Below are 20,742 nucleotides of genomic sequence, written 5' to 3' on the forward strand. Positions count from 1 at the left end.
GGGATTTTCTATGAAAAACATTGTCCAATAGCTTTGCTATCTGGTTTTCTTAAATGGTGAGTGCTCTATTTTATAATAACAGAATTGGAGAGTGGATTAAAGAAGCTGCTGTGGTATTCCAGTAATTTATAAAAACTATCTTTTCTAGAGACCCTCTAAATTGTGTATTTTGAAGATCTGTTTTACAAAATCTCTTGGGAGATACTGCTGCACCCTAGATAGTCTTAATTACCTTAGTAAGGAACGTCTTTATTTAACCAACAAAAATACCATGAATACATTATTGTGCCACCAGTTTGTGCAAACCATGAAACTTGCGACTCAAAAATATGCTCTATGCATGCAAATCTAATAAATCTTTAGGATATAATCTATATATTCTTTAATTTCTAGCTGTAGTAGGTTGATGGACTGGGTGGATGCACCTTATTGATTATTATAGAAAATAAGCATTTGTGGCAGATCCCTTTGCTTAGATATTAGCTATTATATATCATAGTCGCCAAATTATATTCCCAAACACTGTGTAAAACATTCACTATGAAAAAAGATATACTCTTAATGAATTATTAAAAAAACTCTGGAAACGGTGTCTATCATGATAGCTATATCGACAATAAAGAAACATTAATTATTGCCCTTGATAGTTTGAAGCTACAACATATACAAAATCTTTAAAGTATGCTATCTATATATAATATTCTCCTGAAGATATAAAATCTATCTTCTAAGGTATACTAAACTTTGGGCCACAAATAGAAATAGTCCTGAAACATTCAGAAGACATTTAAGAAATGCTTAGCGTGCATGGCGGCTATATCTGCTATAAAAGCCCACCATGCCGCCATTGATAGTTTGAGGCAACAAACACCAAAATTAAACCACCCAAAAATTTCATCCATGATGAAACATCTCCTTCTTCCCCTTGTTCTTCTCTTAGCCATCTCCCTCCCTCTCATCGCTGCCACTGGTGTTGCGAATGCCACCCAACTAGTCTACGACACAGATGGACATGAAATGAATAGCTATTCGTCGTACTACATTCTCCCAGCAGAGAAGGGCGCCGCCGCCGCCGCCGCCGGCGGCGGCCTCAAACTGAATTCGTTGACTGCCTTGGCGTCCTTCGTGATCCAGGCACCAAGTGAGGCTGACCATGGCTACCCTGTAAAATTCTCGCCGCTTAATGCATCTTCTGATGGGATGACTCGTCTTTCAACCGACACCAAGATCATCTTCGCCATCATCACAACTCGCGTCGAATCATTGTATTGGTATGTGTCGTCGTCGTCGTCGTCGGGGCCGCGTCAACGTGTCGCCATCCCGGAATACCTCAAGAAACCACCTGGTGGATTTGTGTTCCGCGTCGAGAGGCACGTCGCCGCCGCCGCCGGCGGCGCGGCGACGAAGGGGTACAAGCTGGTGTGGTGCGACGACGGGAAAATGAAGCCCTGCAGAGATCTCGGCCTGTATGAATCCGAGGGGAAGACATGGCTAGCGACAGGCAGTGACTCCCCTTTCGTGGTCGTGTTCAAGAAGAGGGAACTTGGTGTCTAGTATGCATAGACGACAGTATGTTTGTTCTGGTCGTCGTGCATGCACTAAGAGCAAGGTCAATAATAGAGCCATGTGATTAAAGTTAAGCCAAGTAATTAAAGCTAAGTTATATAATAAGTTGTCTCATACTTGTCTCTAAAACACTTTCACTTTTATATTTATTCTCACAACACTTGTTATTTGAGCCCACCACTACCTATGCATCCGTGCCCAGCTTGCTGCTTACATAAGAGCCAAGCTATCATCTCTCTCCTCTCTTCTTTCCTCCATATCAGCATTAGCTTGGCTATAAGCCCATTATTATACCTGCTCTAACAGGAAGTAATATAATACATGGTGTCTACTGTCTAGCCTCATGAATTGGCTCCTACTTTCTAGATTAAAATACTACCAAGTAATTGACTGAGAACTGATGGCATGCATTATATATTTCCCTTGATTTCTTTATGGGTTGTTGTTGTTACTCTGCTATATAATTTTTGTTTCCATATATATCTTAGCAGCACGTTGAAGATCACTACTTTACATAAAGTATTTCTTTTTGATGCACTACATAGAGTACTTTTTAGAAACTGGTAACCCATTTTTAGACACTTGCGGACTTGCCTCTTAAGTTGGTCAAGAAGAATGTTGATGAAACAAAACTGGGCCTGATCAACAGGCCGGGCCGGGGCGGGCCGTGGTCGTGAACCCTTGGGTGCGTTGCCATGACAGAAATGGAGACACGGCCCGGTGGCCGTCCGATGTGTGGCCTGTGGGCCTTGGGCCCTGGCCCGTGGCCACGCGAGAAAAGCCACTGCCGGCGGTGAGCGGAGGGAAAAGCAACAGCACGGAAACAAATCCGTCGCCCTGCGCTTTAGACAGACTGAATGTTCGTGGGCTGTTAAACATTTTGCTAATAATTATTGAAAAGATTAGCCGTTGATCATCTTTGTACCTGTTATTTTTATTCTTCTTCTATTTCAGGTTACTCCTGAGTCCTGAACATGCATATATGCTACCATCGTCATTCGTCAAGCTTGCTTTTTTTTATTCATTCGTCGGTCGATCTTGCTGGATGCAGGTTGGAGTATGATTTGAGTTGGATGCGTGTATAATGAATTTGTCGACCAAGGCAGGCAGCATTGCTCTTCTTCTTTCCAAGAAATTCGTCAGAGCAAAGCAGGGACGAAACACACTGGCAAACTAGCAGAGCCCATTCATTTTTCTTATAAATCGTATTTTTTCTGTCAACCAACAGTGTTTTTCTCTCACGATAAATCAGTGACAGTATTTTCAAGCATGGCTAACAGGCTCAAAATTAGTGAAAAACGCCACATAACAAAAGCAGTGCATGCAACAGGACCGCAGCTTAGTTATCTTCCCTGTACATTCAGTTCAGCTATCTCAACTAATTAATTAGAGGCAGAGCAACAAGTGACTAGTAGTAAGTGAGATGAACAGACAGGTAACATTCCTCTTCTTGTCACTGATAAATCACCAATCTCCACTCTGCATGCATGCTTACTGTCTACTAGCTACATCTTCTACTGTCGGTTTCAGGCACTCAGCGATCAGCGCTTCCGTCCGTCGACGATGGCGAGGAGGCGCGCGACGCCCTTGGTCCACAACTCGTACTCCCGCTGGCTGCCGCACTCGAACTCGATCACCCGCTGCTCCGCCGTCCGCAGCCCGAAGTAGCGCCGCTGCTCGCCGCCCTCCAGCAGGTGCCGCCCCGGCCACGCCGCCACGTCCCGGCACACGTCCACCACCTCGCCTGCATTCAGTTGTTGCAGTCGGCACACACACACAACACAATACAACGCGTCAGTGCTGGACAGAGCGACAACTTGTATGGACGACATTTGCAAGCAGCCGCTAGCTTACTCTTCTTCTTCTTCGTGATGGTGCCACCCACATGTTTGCTCTTCATCTTCAGCATCACCTGCAGTGCAGAAACAAATGGCGGCCGTGCACCCAATTCAGGGACGTTCCGGCGATTGCTCAAAGAACGATGAGCAGCTGCAATGCGACTGATGTTACTGAAGAACACGAGGTGATTCGATTCAGTCCAATTCGTACCAGGCCCGCCCGGTTGATGTACACAGAGACGACCTTCCAATGCAGCGATCCTTTGCGGGTGCGCTTGAGGAGCTCGGTGCCGCGCGCCAGCAGGTCCTGCGTGCAGATGCCCAGGAAGTTGTTCTCCTCGCCCAGCAACAGCTCGTCGCTGAAGCAGCTGCTGCTGCTGTTGCTGCTCTCCACCTCCCTCTGCTGCTGATGATGATGGTGATGCTTCGGCTGCCCGTCGTGCTTGTGGCCGCCGTGCTGGTGATGCTGCCCACCTCCGCCTCCTCCGCCCACCGCGCCCTTCTCCACGGGGATCACCGCCGCCACGTTCCACACCTCCTTCAGCGCCCTCGCCCTGAGCGTCGCCGCCCCTCGCAACGCTGCAAAGGGGGGAAAAAGACCAAGCAAACGCCGCCACACGCGGTCGCGTCACTCACTCTGAGCTTCGATTCCACGGCCAGAGATCGATCGGAATGCTGTGCAGGGGTTTGGTTGGCGACAAACCTGTGGCGGCGGCGGCCGTGATGGTGACGACGTCGCCGGGGGTGCGGACGTTAACCGCGGACCCGACGGCGGCCGCCAGGTGCTCGCGGTCGGCGCCGAGAGCCTCCGCGGCCTCCACGCACTGCGCGGCCACCAGCGTCGCGGCCGACGCCACCGCCATGTCCGTGCGCGCGCCGCGGCCGTTGTCCTTGCCCGACGACGAGGAGGAAGCCGCGGCGGTGGCAGCAGCCACGGCGGCGACGGCCGCGGCCACGGCGGCCACGGACACGGCGGCGTGCACCTGCGCGTTGTGCGCCCGCGTCTCCTCCTTCCTCTTCTCCTTGCGGTCCTTGAGCCACCGCCCCACCGTCTTGCTCCCGCCGCGGGCGTACGGCTGCGGCTTCGGCGTGCTCACCGCCCTGCAGAACTGCAAATTTTTTTTCACCACCAACAATGGCAATCGCTCGGTTAGCATTTAGTTACTGTTCAGCGCATCAAAGATGAATTTTTTTGGTGTGTGTATTGACAGTTGCTCCTGCTCATGCTAATTATTCTGCAAATTTTATGCAAAAGACCTACAGTTAGGAAAATGAACAGAACTGTTAATGTCTTAACTAATGAGCCATCGCAGATTACAGTGTAAATTAACAGATCATGAGTTGACAGGATTCATCCAAATAATACAATCCTAGTCTTCTCTACACTCACACAGGCAGTAATTTCGGAAATTCATGCAAAGTGTGGCCATCCTTTTACTGACCACTGCAAATGATATGAAAATTGCTCCTGCTCATCTTAAAATCCAGACAAAAACTGGGACTGATTGTGACACCTAAACTGAAACACCGTTCTGCAAATACTAGCAGTTAGGCCAATGAACTGAACCCAAATGGACCATTGCATATAGTTATGCCGCAAAACTTGATTAGATCATGAGTTGTCAGGATATGTCCCAACAACAACTCAACAAGGCTAGTGATACACTGATACTGGCTAGTGGCTACTAGCACACTCACGCAAGCAGCAGCAGTAAACAATTATCGCAAAGCGTGTCCAACTTTAATTTTACCTGACCACTGCAAATGATTGTGTTTCCATGGCGTTAATCTAGGCTTGCTAGGGGCACACTGATGGAATCCCGAGGCATGCCAATGCGTCTGTCTGCCGAACGCAACGCAACGCATGCGCCAGTGACCTGACCGCACTGTGTGATGAGGATTCGAAGCAACACATGGCACAATCATGAGGGGAGACACTGATGAGAGAGGGTACCAGCATCAGCAATTTTAATAGAGGGACGCAGGAGAGATTAGCCTCGGAGCAGACAGGGGTGGTATGGCACAGTAGAAAAGAGTGCATCATTAGGTTAAGATTTAAGACTGTGAAAGCTGGGGGGCAGTGACACTTGATTAGGGGTAAGAAAGGGAAGGATGCTCTTGACAGGCGCGAAAAGGGAGCATCAGGCCAAAGTGATGAGGCAAGAACTGCACGCATAGGCCTGGCCTGCAACTGCAAGCCTCTTGCTTTTTTCGAGCACTCTGCTACTACCCAGCCGCCCAGTGTTTGCTGCTGGCTGCTGCTGCAGTGGTTGCTTGTGGGAGGAGGAGACCGGGACCGGCAGGACAGAGCCTGCAGCTCAGAAGCAGCCGCAAGCGAGCAAAGACCATCACATCTCATGGCAGAACGCAGATCGCGCCCCACCACCACCATGGCCATGGCCAGACGGACCTGCTGGTAGTGGTAGTACATGGTACCAATACGGGCAACACCACATCCACTTCCACTGTTGTACACACACGGATGACGGACCACACCACAGCAGCACACAAAGGAAATGCCCAATGGGAGCGTTGCAGGTCAGCAGGTCACTGTACTGGCCGGGATCAGTCCACAGGCTGCCTCTTCAGTTTCAAACTACACTACACTACACGCTGTCACGCATACTACGCCGGTCGCCGGGCCGACCTTATCGTTTGACCATGAACTCACTCATGCCTGACGGCATGACGATTTCAGTTCCTGCTTTCTAGTACGTAGTGAGGCCAAAGCAAGTGCAAAACTCTTGACTGCTTGTAAGCAATGGTCAATCAATGATTACAAGTCTTAAGACCCAGGCAGGCAGGCAGCCAGGCATGTCTAAAGTCTTAACAAAAAGGAGACTCTTATCTATTCTACTCCAAGCTGCTGCCAATTCGTTTCATAACCCTAGCTAGTGCCTGATTTGTTTCGCGTCAGTTCTTTAAGCTGCGTCGCGTGGGTCGTTGATGAGCTGCACACACAATTACACAAACACTAGCAGTCTACCACGGGTAGGAAAGGAAAGGTAAGGTAACACATAGCCTGAGAACCACGAAAAAGTGGACGGAAATGAGCCATCATTGTTGTGAAATAGCACACTGCACACAGGTGCCCACACCACACTACAGGCAACAGCTGCAGCAGTGGCAAAGAGAGGAAATGCAGCAAAGGTGGAAAGGCAACGGCATGCATGAGCAAGAACCAAGAAGCAAAGCAAAGCATGGAAGTGAAGAGCTTGGTTTGCAGAGGTTCTGTTCTACAGCACAAGAATACAGAGGCCTCACCTCACAATTTGCATTGGGGCAAGGAAAATGCTAGAGAGCAGGCAAAAGGCATGGATTCGAATATGCTACAGTATCAGTATATGTCCTGTCTGTAAATTCTACCTGACTACCCCCAATGCATTGCTCAATGATTTTGACATGCAGCCACTTTGCCCAAATCTGTGAAACTCGCGGCGGCGGAGACATGGATTGGAAGTAAAGTGTGTTTCATCGGATGGAGAGAAAGGCATTATTGCTGTCCATGACTCCAAGTTCTTCCTTTTTTTTCATCCTTTGATTGTTATCCCTCCACTGTGTAGGAATTTTTGTGAAAGGGGAAAAGGCTGCAGAACTTGCATCGGCATAATAGGCCGGTGGTTCTGCTCCAGCTAGCTGCATTTGGTAAGCTGAATATGCTAACTACGTCACGGAGGACGTGCTAATTACCAGCACAGCTGCACAATGGACTCTATACTAATAGTCCTTCTTGTATCGACAACTTTGTTAAACCTGTCTTTGGGACTCTATGCTAATAATCCTTGTTGTACGAATGCACAACGCAAAGAAACAAACAAAACAAGTACTCTGTTTCCTAAGGCAAACAGAGCATCAAACAGAGGGAACAGCAAGCAGATGACCAGCTCCTACAGACTGTCTGGTTGAGAAAACCAGGAAGCACTCATACAGATACAGGCATGCAGTGCAGCATCTCTTAAAAAAAAAGGAAACAAAAGATGCAGGCATGCAGGATACTATCTGAACCCAGCTGATCAGGCAAGCAGAGATACCAAACAAAAAGGACAGTGCCTAACGAATACTATAGGAAGCAGCAATTAACAATAATCAGGTAAAATGCTACTGCTATTAAAACCATGTGCCTTGTCTTGTGGCACCAAACGTTGTTATTAAACTAAAACAAACACGTCCATTCAGGTTTCTAGAGCTGATTGGACGTTAGTAATAGGTAACAACCAAGAATTAGAATAAGGTGCAGGGGCGGAGAGGAAGAGATAGAGACCTTGGTGTCGTCGATCTCCGGCGACACGGGTGGGCTGTCGGAGAGCGACCCGCCGCCGTTGAGAGGCCCGCTGCTGTGTGAGAGCCGGCCGGAGGTCAGCGGCGACACTTCCTACGTTCAGCCGAGCGAATCAAAGCAACAAAATTAGTCAGCCTCAAATTCAGCACACCTGTCGTCGTCGGAAACAAGAATCAATCGTGCAACAGGAGTAGAACATGAACACCAAACGTTTGTCAGTTTCTTTTTTCGGTTTGTTTGTGAAGGAGGACAAAAAAAAACGGTGAGTTTTTTTTGTCTGGTTCTTGTTGTCCTCACCTGACTCCTCCTCCAGGAGTACCGGCAAAGTCAGACATCTTAATATCTCATAGCGGCATCAAATTTAAATTAAGCAGAGGCAGCAGCAGCAACAGCAAAGAGGGGGGATGCGAAATCGAACAAACATTCAGGACGAGAAGACAGAATCGCGCCAACCGGAATAGAAATAGATAGACAAAGTGGCTTCAAACAAGAACACTGCCAGCCTTGAATGAATTTATGCAGTATATTAAAAAAAGACCGGATTTTTGTTTGTTCGTTTATATTATTAAAAGAGTGATGAGGAAAAAAGTGGCGGAGAAGGCACGCACCGATGGCGTCATGATCCGGTCCAAGACGAGCTGCGAGGTGGCCGCGGACGCGAAGGAGAAGGAGGTCCCGGAGGCCGGTCCGGCGGCGGAGTCGGCGTCGAGCTCCGCGGCGACGTCCTCGGAGATGGCGGCGGCCACTGCCACTGCCGGCGCGGGCGCGCCGCCGAGCGCGCGGGAGACGTCGGCCGCCGACGCGCTCCAGGAGCGGGACAGGAACTCCAGCGGGTCCCGCGGCGGCTCCGGCGGCCGCAGCGGGAGGTCCCCGCCGCCACCGCCGCCGCTGCCCGCCCTCCGTGTCCTGGCGGCGCCCGCGTCGGTCATGGGAGCCTGGAGGGAGCGGAGCTGCGGGCGGTTGCTTGCTTGCTTGCTCCGCGTGCGGGCGTTCGCAGTGCGCCCGGTCGTGTCGCGCGTGGGGCTCGCGTCGCGCGCGCGCGCGGAAAGGTGGTGGTGGTGGTGGCGGCGAGCGGACGCGCAGGCGGAGGTTGCTTTTGGGAAGTGGCAAGTGGGCGTGGGAGGTTTTTATAGTGTGAGACTGTGAGAGCTGAGTGTGGAATGTGGAGGCTCAAAGTCACCATGGAAGTGCGCATCATGTTTTATTTGCGGTTTTTTTTCACTGTTGGTATTTACTCCGTTCTAAATTTTAAGTTGTTTTATTAATTTTTGTTTGATTCATTCATTTGTCTAAGTATAGGAGTAATAAATGGCTTTTCTTCGTAACATATCAGCAAATCAAAATTCTCCTCTTCTCGTTATGGTGATCATAAAATCGTGTACTCTAATACCTTGATTGGATGATGTAGTGTTAAGCAAAAATTACAAAGTACCAATATATTACTCCCTCTCTTTAAAATCGCAGTTCACATTTGTTTTTATCTTCAACCTTGGCACACCTTCAACTATACTGGTAGAGTTGTTCGTGATGTTAAAAAACCAAAAAAAAAAAGTTTGCTAAGCGGAGCTGTACTGCTAAATGGCGCTTTCAACATTTAGATAAATTCACTAGCATCTACAACATCAAATTGGTCTTAAAATATTAATTAGAAAAAAAAATGACTGTCTCACTGTCTCAGTCAACATACAACATCACTTGGCTTTTTTAGTTATAGTAGGTTCGACCTATTTTTTGGCTGGCCCCTCCTTGTCTTGGCTCACACAGAATTGGGTGATCGTCTGCGTCTGCGTCTGCTGCATCAGGTGAGCCGCCGTATGGTCCAAAAGTCTGGTCGTTGATCTGGCAAATCTCACTAGCAGCTAGTAGTCGCCATGATATATGCTTATATATATATGTTTCTGTGCTGCAAATCTCACTGCTAGTACCAATAATCCTGCGTTGCTTAGTACCATCTTTTTTAGAAGTTGGTTAGGCTATAAACAAAAGGGAGCTGGGAGGTGCTGTGAAGGAATCAAGGAGGTCCTTGTTAGTTGGACTTGTTATTAGGACCATTCTTATCCATGCTGATGCATGCAAGAATACCTAGAAAAATGAAAAAAAAACAAGGAAAAGGACGGCAGCATCTAATAAGTTTTGGATTTAATTAACAAGCTAAAAATAAGCAATTTCAATGACGTAGCAATGTTTTAATAAGAGAGAGAAGAAAATGAGATTTATGTGGATGAATTTTTTTTAACACGATTATCAACTCTTACAGAGTCATGAAATTCAATGTCTACAAAACCGTAGAATCAAACTTTCGAGTGAGAGTAACTGTTTGGTCCATATTAGTTTCGTTCTATACCACATGACAGTTTTGAAAATAACGTTATAAAATTTCTCATTGGGATTCAATTAAGAACTTAAAAAGTCGGTCGGTTGTATATGTAGGTTTAACTTTGAGATATGTACATGCTCGGGTTGCATAGGCGGACCTAGGGCCCGGCGACCCTGGGCACCTGCCCGGGCTCTGCTCGGTGACGGATATGAGCAAATGGAGGGCAGTGTACCACCCCCGCAGCGTTTACGGTATGTTTGATCGAGACATGTAGCCCAAACGCGGATACCATGCATGCATGTAGCTAGTACTAATTAATAATTGGTGTTGTACTTAGTAATTAAATTATCAATCTTGGCTATATATATATATATATATATATATATATATATATATATATATATATATATATATATATATATATATATATATATATATATAATTTAAGTACCCATGAGCTTAGGTCCTGTTTGGTTTAGGAAGTTAAACTTTAATTTCCATCACATCGAATGTTTGGACACATGTATGAAGTACTAAATATAAATTATTTATGAAACTAAAAGCACGGTTAAGGGAGCAATTTGCGAGACGAATTTTTTAAGCCTAATTTGCCCATGATTGGACAATAATTGTCAAATAAAAGAAAAATACTACAAGTACGTGTTAAACTTTAACACCCCAACCAAACACCCTCTTACATAATGTATATTGAAATCCTTTTTAGCAATTCAACGTATAATTAATTTTAGTGTCATAGGGCATGTTTATTTTCTAGCTACAAATTGCTATCATTTATGACTCCCATAATCTATTTCTAGGGCTTGTTTAGACCTTAATCCACATGTGTTAATCTATCCTAACACATATGTATTAAGGTAGCATGAGCATCTAAAGAAGGCTTTATATGGAACATCATGTTTTTTCTTAATTTAAATATGTGAAACCTTAGTTCTTTGAGTAATATCTATTTATATCTATTATTCATAATATATGTGCTTAAATTTACATGTAATTATCATATACTGCTATTGGAATTCAACGTTCGCAATAGCACCCGCTATTTGTGATCCACTATCTCGACATTAGTCCGCTACCAATCTACTATACTTTATTTACCGTAATATTCGCCCAGGCTCTACAAAGTTTCTGGGTCCGCCACTGTCGGGTTGGATAGTCACACTATGCTAACTTCAATGCCAAACAATTTGGTTTAGTTTGTGTGTGCGAGCTCATATATAATCGATCTGTTTATGGCTAGTTTGAGCCCCCTTTGGAACACAGAAATTTGGTATGAATTATATAGGAATCTCACCGGAATTAGTTCGTTTTCACAAGGAAAAACATAGAAAACAAAATTTTTTCCTACAATCGAAATCCAAAGACCGCCTTAGTTTATTTATTTGCCCTTTTTTTTGATAGATTATTTATTTGCTCTTGAGAAGGAATTGAAGTTAAGGTGAGAGCAGTGGTGGTGGTAGCTGAATGCAGACTATACTATCATATCCGTCCTTGGAACGTGACCCATGTACAGTAGAGGTCCTACTGCCTGCTCTACAGTAGCTACGTACCTGTACTACTCTACCATGCATATGGTCCAAAGCATGGACCGTCTCTGCACTGCACTGTACACTTGGCATCGCGACCTACAGTACTGGGTCCCTCTGGCCCTCTGCCAGGTGGGCCCGGCTCTGCTTGCTTGCATTGGCCGGTGCCAAGTGTGCAATGCAGTCGATCAGTCGGAGGAGGAGATCGTGACATAGACACAGCAACACACAGCATGATTATTAGCGCAACACGTGATTAGCGACCTGCCTAATTATCTGCAGCATCTTTTGTTTTTTCGCATAGAGCAGTCCAGCTGCCTGCCTACCAGCCCAACGCCCATCAGAGCCGAGAGGGACATGCATGCATCAGTTAATTAGTCCTGTTTGATCTCTAAAAATAATATATATTTTTTTAGACAAGAGAATAGGCATCTGGCTTCATCCTCTGTGACTAAGAGGTTATTTAGATACCAGACATTAGTTACCACACATTTATGTGTGGCGCGCGCCACGGTTTGTGGTTTGGGTGCCACAAAGTGTGGCAGGATTCTTGAAGTTTTTGCTCTGGAGGAATTGTGGGCCTAACTTGTCGCATAAATCAAATGACCGATAAAATTTGCATGGCGACAACATGTGTGGCGAGCCGTGTGAGGGCAAACAATCAAATAGCCACTAAGAGAATCAAACCAAATATTAGACCACATTTGAAATAAGAAAGAAGTTGGTGCACATTCCCCTAAACAGGACCTACAAAAACAATTGGGTCAACAATTGGCAAAAACCATTCCATTTCATGTAAGCAAAGTGTCCAACAAATGGTAGCAAGGTTTTTTTCTTTAAAAAAATTGCCCTCCCCTCCCCCCTCCCCCTCATCCTTGAAAAAGATCAAGAATGTTTGAGGCTGTAGAAAATGATGTGAAAAAAGAATAATGAGATCCAAACATTTAGATTATAACTATCTATCCTAAACCTACTACTTTTGAGGAGTTTATCGGGTCGGCTGAACTATCTCGGCCTGCAGTCATTACAATAGATTCCGGTAGGAGTCGGTAATAGGAGTTATAATGTTGGTCATAAGTTCAGAGTTACAAAGTAAGAAAGGCGAGTAAGAGAGCACGAATAAACATCAGTGCAAACAGTACAAAACCTCGTACAAAGAGAAACACTTTTACTAAAAACTATAGAGAAACAACAAAAGCTACAGCTCCCTACCGATGTATGTTGATGACCGCACTAAACAAAGATAATTATTAGAGCCTAATTAGATATGAGTTGTTCCGTAATTCTCTACAATAATAATAATAAAATATATAACATCCAAATTACTGAACTGTTATTTATAATAATATACTTAATCGCGACCTCACCTCTCTGTGAAAAAGCTAAACTACTCCTCATTCTGTCCAACTAGTATATGCGCACATATTGCCTGCAGGCTGCAGCAGCAGGGGGAATGTCGTGGAAAGCGCCAATCGGCCATGTGGGTTAAGAAACACGGAATCGTCGCTTGTTTCTTTTGGCGCAACTCCTGTGTTATTAGTAAAAAAAAAACCACTTTTTAGGCTCGGCACCACCAACAGAGACTAACACTATTAGTAATTCTAGTACAATTAAAGTGATTCGCATAGACCTTGTTTAGTTGCTAGGATGAAAAGATTTTAGGTACTATAGCACTTTTACTTATATTTGACAATTATTCTTTAATCATAGACTAACTATACTTAAAAATCCGTCTTGCAAAATTGCAAACAAATTATGAAATTAATAATTATCTTATCTATATCATATGGCGCAAGATTCAATATGATGTGGAATCTTGAAAAGTTTTTATATTTTAGGTGTAAATAAACAAGCTGTACTTTTTCTAATTAGTATTTTTTCTGCCAGCCATCAAAATTACAGAGCTTAGTTCGCTTGTTTTATAGTCATACTTTTTCTGCCAGCCAAGTAGTGTTTTTCTCTCATAATAAATAATCGAACAATATTTTCAGCCATGACTTTTCAGATCAGCGAACAGGTTTGCAAAGTAACTTTTTCCTTTCATCATCCCTCACCTTTATTTTCTCTTATTTTTCTTTTTTAGTATGGACCAAGTAGCTTTTGCAAGCCACTAGCTATGACAAATTTAGAGCACCTATTTTTTTATTCGATCTTACATATTCACTGGTCTAAAAAGATATGACTGAAAGTACTATTCGATGATTTATTTATAAAAGAAAAATATTGCTGATAAGCTGAAAAAGTACGACTTGTAAGGCAAGCGAACGAATATTGTTGGAAAGACGGAACTTGTGGGGGTATAAACCCCTATACCCTTACGGCTAGACTTGGGCCAGGAGGCTTGGCCCATCACGAGGCAGTTCAATACTTGATCCAACTGTTCAGAGTTTCGCGCAAGGAAACAAGACATGGAGATCAAGTAGGATTCTAGTCGGTTAGAATAGGAATTGATATCGTACTATCTATGGCAATTGTAACCGACTAGGATTAGTTTCTAGATCTGTAACCCTACCCTATGGATTATATAAGAAGAGGCAAGGGACCCCCCTAGGTCATAGACATCTCAACTCAATACAATTTACAGCAATATAATCAGACGCAGGACGTAGGTATTACGCCCACGCGGCGGCCGAACCTGGATAAAAACCTTGTCCGTGTCTTGCGTCACCATCAAGTTCGTAGCTTGCGCACCGTCTACCGATAAACTACTACCGTGGGTATACCACAACGTAGATTGCCGACTAGCTTTCGTCGACAGAACTAGAACATACAGAGGTCATTATATTTATTAAGCTTTTCAGCTATAAAAAACAAAAGCAGAACTGATGAAACAGTTCAAGACAAAAGGAATTTATTTACGCATTAAAAACAATGTGTTAGTGCTATCCTTTGTTTTATGATGACAGTGTTCTTGGCTCCATATCTAAATAATTCTGGCACCGCTACTAACCCACAGCTACTTGGGGGCGGAATTAATATAATCTATATAAGCCTAGGTCTACGCTTGTTTTTTGGCGGAAATTGTTAGTACTAGTTACGTAGTAGTCGTTAGATTTATGTAGAAGGTCCAAGCTTAAAAAAAAAAGACCAACATCGTTAAGTCCCCAGACCATCCCTCTGCTCTGCTCAGCTGATATGCTCGCTTGGGCGCTTGAGATTTGCTCTACGCTAGGTTCGTTCAGATTATGTATTGGATCATTACTATATTGAATGTGAGATATATATTTTTGCTAGGTATATAAATCTGAGTTCAATCCACCACTGACGACCCGTCTCTTAATTGGTGGAGTACATGTATAACATGCCTCGATTACTACCAGGACGAAAGCAGTTGCAGTTTGTACTGTACTCCGTAGGCGGCACCGTGGCAGTTGGCAGAAGATGGGAAATGCCGATGGATGGATGGAGCAGTGATCGATCGCGTCGAGTGCCTCTACAGTAGAGTATAGTACTCCTACGTAGCTACTCCAGCAGGCCATGAGTAGTAGTAGTGCTGCTGAGAAAGGCCCCCACGGATCATGGATAGCACAGCTAGCTACTAGCAGTACAGTACAGTACAGTACAGTACAGACGGAGATCGCGGCTACTGTAGACGCGTAGGAGTTACGTACCCTGCAGTTGGTGCGTGGCTCTGACGAGATTCGTCCTACACCTACATACTATAGTAGCCACTGCAGTTGCTGCTGCTGCTTCAATCGATCGAGTTAAAAGGTCTTGTTTAGTTCACTTAAAAACTAAAAAAAAAAACTAGAATTTTTCGTTACATCAAATTTTATAACTTTTTAAAATTTCTCGTCACATCGAATCTTGCGTCAGCCTCCCCCTCTCTCTCTCAACGTAAGCCGACTGGCATGCAGCGCGCGGCTTCAACTATCCGTTGCATGGCACGCCGATGACAGGTTGCGCGCATGACGGACGGGCATTTGTTATTAGTCGTCGCTGATGACGATCAGAATAATGTGTGGTAGTACTCCGTAATAATAATCAATCATACTACAAGGCCGCGGCAGGGAATGCAGCGCCCCATGCATCCATCGTGCTCATTCCTGCATATGCATGCAGCAGCACATGCATGTGATTAGCGAGGCGTGGCTTAACTGACCACGCAAGAATCTCTAGCTAAATTTTAGTAATCTGGAGCCGGCCGGCCGTCAGAACCGAACGCCTGCGAGGACGACGAGAGATGGGAGGACAAGCGGACAATGATAGCAGAGAGGGAGCCAGGCGTGCAGCACGCTCGGTCAGCCGACTGATTTAAGAGTTAATAAGATCTTGTTTAAGAGGGTGTTTGGAACTGCTCCACAAACTCTGCTCCACAAACTCTACCGTAGAGCAGCTCTATAAGTGGAGTATCTCTTTAGCTGCTCTCACAACTCTACCTTTTTTCCTCAAACTAAGTGTGTGGAACTGAAACTGTTTAAGTAAAAAAAACGTGGAGCAGAGCAGTCCCAAACACCCCTAAAGAATTCAGAGCGTAAAGTTTCTGTTACATGGTAGATAGTATTACATGGTAGGTAGGATTGGACAGTATATAGCAACTCTAAAAGTTTGACCAAAATTAATACTAAAATTTCATTGTTTAACCATTTTATAGTGTGTCACGAAAAGCTAGAGGAGAGGCTAGAGCCGGCAGGTGTGCGTCATGCGCATGCCTGCGCTAGCTCCTTACATTAATTACTCATCACCTGATCGTTTAAGTTTATCTATCGAATTTTTCAACCATTAGGTAGTGTTTTTTTCTCACAACGAATTAGCAAAACAGTATTTTCAACCATGACTTATCAGTCAAACGAACAAAGATACCTAATTCGCGTGCCCTGCAACCGCAATGATAGATCATGGTATTCTACAGTATTCCATGAGCCCGTGGTCTGCCCCAGTCAAAGAAGTGTGACCTCGTATGCATGCATGTGGCGGCAGGAAGAGCGCATTCGTGATTTACGTCTCCTTTAATTTGGCAAAGGGTTCCTTTGGATCGAGTGGCTCCGCTCTGCCTCCGGCTACAAATTAAGGCCTTGTTTAGTTCTCCAAAAATTTTGCAAAATTTTCACATCGAATCTTTAGACGTATGCATAGAGTATTAAATATAGATGAAAATAAAAATTAATTGCACAGTTTGATCGAAATTGACGAGACGAATTTTTTGAGCCTAGTTAGTCCATAATTAGACAATATTTGTCAAATACAAACGAAAGTACTTCTATTCCTATTTTGCAAAAAATTTTGGAAGTAAACAAGGGAGGAGCCAGTGCCATCTCCCTACTAGCTAGGCAGAGGAGTCACGAACTAAAAGGTGGCTTCACCTAATTCCTCTTTACAAATTCAACATCCATTGTAACAAAACTGTTACTAGAGCCATAGCTAAACGTTCTTCAAAACAGGTTATTAGGTCCTGTTAAGAGGAGTTGTAGCTTTTCCAAAAGCACCATGTAGCTAGAAAAAGCTTTTTGGAAAAGCTTGTGAAGCTACCCTGTTTGGAGCAACTACTTGTAGCTCTTCGAGGTTTCTATAGATGCAAAAACTGCCATAAGCTTCCGAAACTGGGTCTTAAACTCAGTTTATAGTTTTGGAAAATGAAATTTTTGCTTAAGACGATGTTTTAAGCTTTTTTATGGAGGCCGTAGTGGTAAAAGTCGCATTACTCTGTTTTGGAAAATGAAGTGTGCATCACTCATTTGGGACTGGACAGAGTAATTCTGAAGCTTGAAATAGGCAAATCAATTGCCCATTGCAGGGAACAACTCCACCATTGCAATTGCATGCGTGGTATATGCTCATAGAAGTATTTGGGATTTGAAAAAAAATGATGATCAAAGGTAAAAGTATTTGTTTGAACGCGACAAAACTAATGTGAAATGTTCAAAAAAAAAGGTAACATAAGAAATAGTTGATTCTAGGGAATAAAGGTATGTAGTACTCCCTCCATCCCAAATTGTAAGTGATTTCAAGAATCTTGGAGAGTCAAACTTTTCTAAGTTTGACTAAATTTATATTATAAAATAATAATTATTATGGTACTAACTAAGTATCATTAGATTCTTTCTTAATTATATTTTTATAGTATACTCACTTTAAGTTACAAATCTTAGTATTTTTCTTTATAATCTTGGTCAAATGTGAAAATGCTTTGACTCTCCAAGATTCTTGGAATGACTTACAATTTGGGATGGAGGGAGTAGATGTTTGGACACCTCGGCCTTGTTTAGATGCAAATTTTTTTTAGATTTTGACACTGTAGCAATTTTGTTTTTATTTGACAAACATTGTCCAATCATAGAGTAACTAGGCTTAAAAGATTTGTCTCGTGATTTACAGGTAAACTGTGTAATTAGTTATCTTTTTCATCTATATTTAATGTTCCATGCATGTGACGCAAGATTCGATGTGATGAGGAATCTTGTAAAGTTTTGAGTTTTTGGGCAATAAATCGTAACCAGCACTAGTTGAGACGACAATTCAAGAGATGAGGCGTGTGACTGCACAGCACAGGGCAATGCAATGCAAACAGTGCGGCAAGTGTGGACTGCCGAGCTGGCATATGTTACTCGCGGACCAGGAATATTCCTAGTCAGTAGCTTGAGAGCATGCATGGCTGCGCGCGCTGGAGCTGCCGACCGGCCGGCGACCGGATCGTCGATCGGAGGGGAATGCAGTCATGCATGCAGAATGCTGGAATGCTTGTCGCGGCCAAGGCAAATCGTCCATGTGGATTGTAGGATTATGTTCACGAGCCAGCTTGGCTGGGCTCGACTCGTTCTGTCGCTGTTAGAATAACGAGCTAGCTCGACTCGGCTCCTTATCTTACCAAGCAAGAAAAACGTCTCGGCTTAGCTCATTACGAGCTCGAGCTGGCTCGTTAAGCTCGTGAGTCAAAATATAAAAAAATATAAAATATAATATTCGTATTTATCTAAAGCTTAAAAATAATAATAATAATACAAAAATAATATATATAATAGTTTTAAGTCGAACAAAATATTGGTATGAGCTAACGTATCAACCATTTTAAAGTATAAGATATGAAGTAATATTAAACTAATATAATTTATGATGATTTTTTCTAAAAACTGTAGCTCGTTTGGCTCGTGAACGGCTCGCGAGGTAACTCGAGTTAGCTCATTATAACTAACGAGCTAAAATTTTGGCTCCGCTCATCTCATTATGAGAACAAGCCAAGTCAAGCTAAGAGCCGAGCGAGCTACAAGCATTTTGTTATGCCTGCTAGCTGACCCAGAAGCGAAGGTATCATGCCACGCGCGGCGGCGAGCTTTTCCTTGTCAAGTTGTTGCCTGCTGGAGAGAGCTCGGAGTGACATTAAGAGCCAGAACCCTTGGAGATAACCAATTCGGCTATTTTCTAAGGCCTTTGTTTAGTTTGTAAAATTTTTTAGATTTAGATATTTTAATACTTTTATTTATATTTGATATAATTATTGTCTAGTCATTGAATAATTAATTTTAAAAAATCCGTCTCATAAATTATAGATACAATTATATAAATAATTATTTTTTTAATTTATATTTAATATTTTATGTATTCATCCAAAGATTTGATACGACATCTCCCCGATTGAGTAAAATAAACATACCTGACGCCACCGCGCACGCTCACCTGACCTCTCTGCATCCCGTCGTCTCCGCCAGCGCCGGCGTCTCGCTGGCTGCCAACTTCATGATTTGCCAGCTTCATCAAGACCGGCAGCTAGCTGGCCGGGATTCAACGTAATGCGCCGCCCGACCGTTATTAACTCCCAAGGATTTAATTTGATATATATGTCCATCGATGATATTTTTGTGCGTGCACGAATGATTAGAGCAAGTTTAATAATACAGTCCACTTAATGGCTGTAAGGTTCCCTACAACTTTCTTGCAGCCCACCCATACAATAGTTAGCTATTCACTATTAATATATGACTCACTTATCTCTCTCACAAAGTTTCTTGATTTTTGTGTCTAAGCTGGCTGTAACCTTACAGCCTGCTTCTCCTCTTTCTCCTCTCTTCTCTCCTCCACATCAGCATTTAGCCAACTTACAACCCACTATAATACTTGCTCTTATTGGACTTTGAAGATCGTCGTCCTTTAAAGTGTGTGGCTGTAGCACCGGGTTACACAATTCGGTAGCTGCCGGCTCGTACGGCCGCGCCGACCGTCGCTCTCGTGCGCACGTGTGTGCCATGCACGACACGTCCAGCGACGACCAATAATTCCGTCCATGGATATGGATCGATCGGAGCCATGCTGCATGCATGCATGCATGGAGCAAAGCTTGCAGCAGAGCTTTCTGCTCTAATGTTGGCACGCACGTAGGAGTACCTGCTGTACCTATGTCGTTTTTTTCTCAAATAAATCAGCGACAAGCTAAATACTTTCAGCTATAAACTTTTAAGACAAACAAACGGGCTCGCGATGACGAGACAACCTAGATCGCACATGATCCTATAGGCCCGATGCTAAGGTGCACTGGCCCCACCAAGTGCCACATCCACCAGCCGTACATGGAGTTTCCGCCTCCAATGATGTTCACATGCTCTCACTCTTCCACTCATTAGATTCATACTGAGAAGTGTGTAAACACACATCTCAATATAAAATTACATTAATATGTGTATCTGTATGTTTCTCAATACGAATTCAATGGATGGGAGTATAGAAGCATGTGGGGCAGAAAAAACTTTACCTATGATGCAAAGGATATTTGTGAAGACTATGCACTCTATAGAGTCAAGTGTAAGCTGTGGTGCTAGAAACATTTGACATAGAGTGTATTAGTGTCTTGTTGTTCCTTTGACCGGTACCATTAGGTGGTGGAGGAGTGTCAAAGACACGCATCTCTTCGGAGAATTCAAATTAAATGAGAGCATTTGGTATATACAAGATGCTTACTCTCATCAAAGACGTAGCTAGACAAAAGTTGTCACATTAGATATGTTTTTAATTCGAGGATCTTAATAAGTTGAATTGGTTGAGAGATGAGACTTAAAGCACACCCAAATGAGTAGCAACATGTTGTTCAGTTGAACCAAAAACCGAACCAAAGAAAACGACACAAAATTTGTCGGTTTATTATCATCTTACAACTATTTGATCGACTATTCATTCTAAAAATCGAACAAACAAAACCAGATTAATCGACTAGGGTTTGTGGAACAGGAGATCATGATCGAAAGCCCTTAAATTGTGCCGGTGGGTGTCCGA

General features: G+C 43.8%; 2 protein-coding genes across 2 annotated transcripts; one reads left to right on the forward strand and one right to left on the reverse strand.

Moving 5' to 3' along the window:
• LOC110437479 (alpha-amylase/subtilisin inhibitor-like) lies at positions 848-1,654 on the forward strand. Its single transcript, XM_021465926.1, has one exon. It carries the CDS (start codon positions 901-903, stop codon positions 1,552-1,554), a length of 654 nt encoding a protein of 217 aa, XP_021321601.1. The 5' UTR covers positions 848-900; the 3' UTR covers positions 1,555-1,654.
• On the reverse strand, positions 2,827-8,763 carry LOC8076658 (VAN3-binding protein). The gene is made up of 6 exons (XM_021445731.1): positions 8,292-8,763; positions 7,666-7,776; positions 4,108-4,513; positions 3,616-3,983; positions 3,421-3,478; positions 2,827-3,310 (listed from the first exon to the last, which is right to left on the reverse strand). Exons 1-6 carry the CDS (start codon positions 8,610-8,612, stop codon positions 3,108-3,110), a joined length of 1,467 nt encoding a protein of 488 aa, XP_021301406.1. The 5' UTR covers positions 8,613-8,763; the 3' UTR covers positions 2,827-3,107.

This window comes from Sorghum bicolor, chromosome 8 (genome assembly GCF_000003195.3).
Source record: "Sorghum bicolor cultivar BTx623 chromosome 8, Sorghum_bicolor_NCBIv3, whole genome shotgun sequence".
Taxonomy (NCBI): Eukaryota; Viridiplantae; Streptophyta; class Magnoliopsida; order Poales; family Poaceae; genus Sorghum; species Sorghum bicolor.